At 36.1% G+C, this 6,426-nt stretch overlaps 1 protein-coding gene across 1 annotated transcript in view; it reads right to left on the reverse strand.

Annotated features, from left to right (window-relative positions):
* Positions 1 to 5,822, reverse strand: part of CACNA1D (calcium channel, voltage-dependent, L type, alpha 1D subunit) — a 199,321-nt gene extending 193,499 nt beyond the window's left edge. The window contains 2 exon segments of the mRNA XM_009880937.1: positions 2,905 to 3,010; positions 5,508 to 5,822. Coding sequence (XP_009879239.1) covers positions 2,905 to 3,010; positions 5,508 to 5,680 — 279 coding nt within the window. The 5' untranslated portion in view covers positions 5,681 to 5,822.
* Positions 5,823 to 6,426: the final 604 nt, after the last annotated feature.

Below are 6,426 nucleotides of genomic sequence, written 5' to 3' on the forward strand. Positions count from 1 at the left end.
GGGTGTGGAACCTTCTCACAGATAGCTATCTTAAGATATTTAAGATTAAAAATTGATTCATATTCAAGAACAACAGATTCCCAAGACACATCCTATTTATAAAAAATACAGAAATGCGCATACATTTGATTTCCTATTTCTTTTAAGACACATCCACCTGTTTCTTAAAATGTTTGTTATATTTTTGGTTAATTTGCGCTAAAATTTCTTTTGCCATTACTACTGCAACATATAACTGACTTTGCATTGATAAGACATCACACGTTGAGACATTCCTGAGAAAGTAAGAACAGGGCTCCCTCACAACTCAGCCAGTGGTTAGATGGTTGACATATGGTCAGTGTTTCACTGGCTCAGTCACAGGTAAAGATGGAGTCAGAAATTGTACCTCAGGTTTCTCTTAAAAGTCTTGGAAATTCCATCATACAGAAGCTGTCTTCGAACATCCCATCACAAAGAGGAATGAGTACCTGTTCTGCATGTACACCCTTGGATTAAGGTTGCCATTGCAGATTTCCTGAAGTCATAAAGAATGAACACTTCAACTGCTCAAATTCTCATATATGCGAAGTCTTCTCCCTAGCCCAAGCAAAAGTGGAGAAGTTTCCATTTCTAGTTCCCACTTATCAGTGTTCCACTGTTTTTTCCCCCCTTGTTCCGTTGCTTCCTCTTTCCATGGCTTATTAAGAGGAGATTCTTATTTCCTTCAAATTCTGAACTTGAATTACAGCCAGAGTGGGGTACAGCCTCCTAGCAAGATCAAACTGGGAGTGTCGGGCTCATAGAAGACAAACATCTACATGCAGGGGACTAAAATCCTACTAAACCTATTCCTAAGATTTAATACTTATTTTTAAGATTTGGTCTGTTTTTTAAGAGCAGTATCACAAAAGATCTTAACATTACTCAACAGAATAATCCCTACTTCCATTATAGGACAACTGACAGCCCTCTCTCTCAAATACATATCTATACATACACCTCAGGCATCAGGAAATGTATGTTCAAGCAGGTTCCCAAGCCAAGTCTGAAAATTTCTAACTCAGTTCTTCCATGATATTCCCACACAGCACAATTTAATCCGCACTGAGAGTTCAACAAAAGAAGTGGGTCTGCACTAAGAAAAACATCAGTGAAATACCAGAGGAAGAGACATGAACCCAGACCACTGGTTAGTGTATTTCATGATGTAGAACCTTAGTCATAAGAAAAGCCAATGCTGCTCATTCCAGAACTAGTTATTAGCTCAGGTACACAGATTGCGCTTGCGTGATCCCTCAGTCTGCTTAAATCTGTCTGAGTACCTGAAAGTACACCATCAGGGTAAAATCTGTTCTTTGAGTAAACTTAGTGGAATTACTTAACACCAGTATAAACAGGATGCCAATTTAAAATGGGAATTTGAGAGAGTTTAAATAACCAAGTAAACTTTATATATGTATAACTGGGGGTGTTCAAGACCCTTTCTACTTAAAATCCATAAGGATCTCTAACTGAAAAAAAAAAGTAGTAATTTATTTTCTTAGACTAACCCAGACACACAAAAAAAAAACCCACCAAGGATGAAAATGTCCATTTCTAAATGCTAGCGCATTGTAGAATTAGGTCAGAAATACCAGACATTAGCCTAACAAAATTAATGCTAAAAACGTTTCTTTCAGAATGATTAGCCTCTGACACAAGTAACTGCTTTACCCTTTTCATGTAATGCTTCATGAAATTAGTTATTAGTGGATCTCTTGGTGGATTGACAGCTATGGAGATTTGTGCCCTGAATTTCTCAGGGGGTAAAAAAAAAAAAAAAAAAAAAAGAGAAAGACTGTTGGTTGGCTAGATACGCAGCTGCAGAAATCATTCTTTACATTGACCTGAATTATTCTGCCTTTCGCCAGCATTTTTTACAGTCCATATTTGCTTAATCTTGATTAAAAAAATATATAAAATGGGTCATATGCACAGAATAATTACTTTTAGGAAAATAAACAAGCTTACACACCACAAATTACACAAACGTGTTCATAAATAGAAAACGTCATATCAACCTAATTTTTCCAGGTAAATTAATCCAAAGTTACCTACTTACTGGTATCCAATTCCTTATTTCATGAACAAACCTCACCTCCCCACAGAAAAGTCACATGCAAGTTTTGAGTGCATAGGGCTACTGAACTCCACTAACTATTTCAAGATGGTGTTTAATATAAACAGTGAAATTATTATAATGTAATTCAATATTACCCTTGAGTGTGACAGCCTTTTCAAAGTTTTAATAGAGAATTAAAACAAAATTAGCTTTCATGATATATTTTCAAGCACAACGCTAGTATACTATTTTCAAAGAAACACATCTCTACACATTACTTACTGCAGTACCATCCCTTTTTTGAAAGATCACTTATACCAGCTGCTTTTAAAATTCACCTTCATGTTCCTGTCACTTTACAATGTATTAATGTAAAATTTCCCACCATCCCCTCATTAAAAACTAAAATATCTAGTAAGATACATAGCTAAATAACACCATTAAAAATTGAAAACAGACTAGACAAGCGTACTAGAAAAGGCAGCAAGTGTATATTTAATCAGTATAAGCAATAGAAATTCAAGTTAAGGTTTTTATACCACACAAATATACATACATACGCAGCATAATATTAATAGTCATTCCCCTCCAAATAATTGCATTGCTGAAAAAAATTATTTTAAACACATAAGAGTGCACGTATTGAAAATGAAAAAAAAAAGTAATTCCATATACATTTTATTTTAAAGTATCACCATATGCCAATTCTATTTTTCTTACTAAAATTACCTGTACTTAATACAGTCTTAAATACTAATCATGACTATCAAGTTAAAAGTGTAGCAAACAAATATTAAAAAAAAAAGCTCAAGAGTACTTACCAAATTATGATTAGTTGAATTAGAATCATCTTCTGGGAACGGGATGTAAACAGCTAAGGCCACACAATTGGCAAAAATAGACAGTAGTATAAATATGTCAAATGGTCTGGAAAATCTTATTAAGGAATTCATGAATTATGCGTATCTACAAACTTTCAAGTCTAGTTCTCCTTACAGCATCAACACTTGTAAAACAAGACTTACTTTTAAGGCAATCTTTTGACTGATAACTGTGACAAACACTTCATCACCTTTAGTTGTATCACTATACCATATTATTTTTCATCATAGTGATCTTTCAATGTCCTCTTCTTTTTGGAAAAAAAAAAAAGAAAACTATTAGCCTTGCTGCCACAGAGCACTTTATATTAAATTCCAGAGATTAATACAATTACACACTCTTAAATCAACACGTGGGTCATCATGATGGGTAAGGAATACTTATTGAGCTGTTGTGTCCTTATAAGCTCACATAAGTCTCATTAATGTTAACCAAAATGTGTTTGTCCAAAGGAGAAAAATCATTTGGGATCTAGTTTGTAGTAGGATATGAGAAAGAATCCCTGCCAATCACAACTATTCTCCTCTATTAGACCTGGAAAGCTGTACAATGGACACAGGAAAATTCTGAGCCCCTCTTCATTTCTCTGACAGCTGGACTCCTGAACAACTTTGCTTTGGCCAGGACAGATAAAAGTTTAGGTGAGTAGACTGGGGAACAGAATATCATTACTGGCTTGGCAGCCAGGCATACTGAGAGGCTATAGGCTTTCACACTGACAATAGCATGAATTGCAGCTACGCCTTTTTATACTGCATCTGGATGACAGCAGTTGAAATCTGGAGACACCTTTTGTCTCCCAGAAAGAAAAATATTTCTTAAAATTCATGCCTATGAAATTCACCCTTCAGTTTATCATTACTTTGTGTTTACTCCAAAGTGTTTCATTATTTTCTTGTAACCACAAACATGGAGGTACCCAGATGAACCTACTGGAATATTGGAAAGGGAGTATTTTGGGCTTTAGCTATGAGTTTTGACATCCTTTCCTTAATTCAATGCATAGCTTCCTGATACACATCCATAAGAGTCCCATAAAAGAAGAGTACTGAATATACTCGATGGTAGAGCACTGAATATACTCACACCCAATATTTTCGTCAGTTTAAAATATTTTTCCTGGAAAAAAAAAAAAACTCCTACAAAGCCCATATGCCCAATAAGATCTGTTAAATTTTGTTTGTTGTCCTACAAAAAAATTGTCACCTCAAGGGCTGAGTTTACATTCACAAAGCCCAACAACATCAACAGCTGCTATGTTGTGTACAAAAAGTTACAACACACATCTTAACATGCAGCATTCTCCAGACTGAAATGAACAAAAGATATCAGCGTAAGATTGGCAACCTTGTTTTATGATGTGCTATAGGGACAAATTCTTCCCTGAGTTATTCCACTCTAGATCCATAGTAATTTCATTTAACTGACCTTAGCCAAGGAGAGGCCAATTTACTGAAATTAGTTGGACTTCTACCAGTTTAACTGAAAGAAGAATCTGTTTCACTATCTTTAATTTGCAATTGAATAATGTTCAAAGAACTGAAAAAAACCCAAGCCCTATAAATGAGTAACAGTTCCTATTGCCAGGTTGGCTGTTCTGTTTTAAGTAACAAAATGACTTTTACTTCAGTAATCTACTCTCCTGAACAGCTGTTTCCCATTGCAGGGATGTTGCCATGGCTAACAGGCTAACATTTACCTCAACAAAACTATTTTCTATTTCAAACCTTTTCTTGAGAATTAAATAATATACCACATCAACACGCTATCAGTTTCGCCAAACAAATCCACATACTTCCACATCACAACCACTGAACTAAAGATAAAGCAATCCTTCCCAGCATACAAGTTATCATGAATACAGGCCAGTGTATCTGATCCCCTGTCTACAGATGTACACGCTTCCAAATACGTTTAGTAGTAGACATATGTTGTAAAAGTTCAGAAGATTAATATCTCAGACACTTGTATGCACTTAGAGCGAGTCCCCGGCTTAACTAAAAATCTTCCCTACTTTTAGTACTCAGAAAAATAATCTTTTAAAAAAGATTCCTACATCTGACTAATTTGCCCTAACAGCAGTACATCAAACCACGATATAGAAGATACAGGCTTGACATCTGAGGTCATCTCCCAATTAACACTGCTAGATGCACTCCTATCCATTCAACCTTATTTGGAAGGGCAACAAAATGCAACACAGATTTGCTGGAATATAATGTAAGCTTGTAACTTCAAAAAAGTTCTGAAAATGTTCTCCCATCTCCTCCAAGAACAAAGAAACAGCTATGAGCTCTTCTCTGACTTTGAACTACTTCAGTAAAATGATATCCTATGTCACTATGACACAAATTAGGAGGCTATCTTTAACAAGAATTAAGTAAAATTAACTACCATCAACACTAACGACAGTTACCCACAGGTGCAAGTGAGCTAATGTGTTAGCTGTGATGCTGTAAGAGATACTGTAAAACAATCCCCTTGATACATTCAGAAAATGCAAGGAACAGATTGCAAAAAATAAAACTGCATCGAAGGATACTTCCATTCTACTAGACTAATGCAGGCTCTTCGTATTGGGTTGTTGAGGGATAAACAGAAAAGGGCACGGGGTGGCCGACTATTAGACGTATTACCCTGTTTTTTGCTCTTGGCATATTGCTGGCGTTTTCTTTGGGACAGAGATCCTACAGGCTGGGCTGTGGTGGTACTCATGTTTTGGGCAGCCTTTGCTTGTCTAGCAGCATCAATTGCAGCTTGCCAAGATAGAACAGTTTGCTTGGGTGGTGCTGAACTGTTTGACTGAATAGCTGGTCCGTCACCAGGGAGAGGAATTCTGGTGCTACTTGCATAGTTCGCCTCTGTGGGACAAAGGAAAAAATACTTGGTTATAATTTTTTAATGCTAAAATGTGTCACGATATTTCTGACGAAAAGATTATTTTAAGACCTCTTGGCAATGTAATGCTTCCATTACATACACTTGTGCTCTGTAGTGTATGTGCATATATATGCGATTGAACAGTAGCAAAAAATGCTCAGGAATCAGTATTATAACTTCAAGTTTAATGCAAGCGTCAAAACACAAACACTTCATGTTTTGATTCTTCCACTTCCTGCATTTTTTCCTAACTAGATGGCAGCTTTCCTGTCACCATGTTTATCCAATAAAACATAGCTACTCCTTAAGATCAACTGTGGTGTAGTACCTTAGCATTTACTATTTTCTCACTTCATTCTGGTCAAAAAAAATAGTTGTTTAAAATTCTTATGCATTGTTCAATTGAGAATAGCCAACACTGGGAGGGAGGTGGGTGGGGGGTGAGGAGTCCTGTAGGCAAGTGTAATCTTGCCCTATTCTGCATTCTCAAAGAAAAATGCGTGGATGCCTCCCCACAAATGAAAAATCCAATACTGTCTGCTGATAAACATGTTTATAAAGCACTGGTATATTTCACACTA

This window comes from Charadrius vociferus, unplaced genomic scaffold (genome assembly GCF_000708025.1).
Source record: "Charadrius vociferus isolate BGI_N301 unplaced genomic scaffold, ASM70802v2 scaffold63, whole genome shotgun sequence".
Lineage (NCBI taxonomy): Eukaryota > Metazoa > Chordata > Aves > Charadriiformes > Charadriidae > Charadrius > Charadrius vociferus.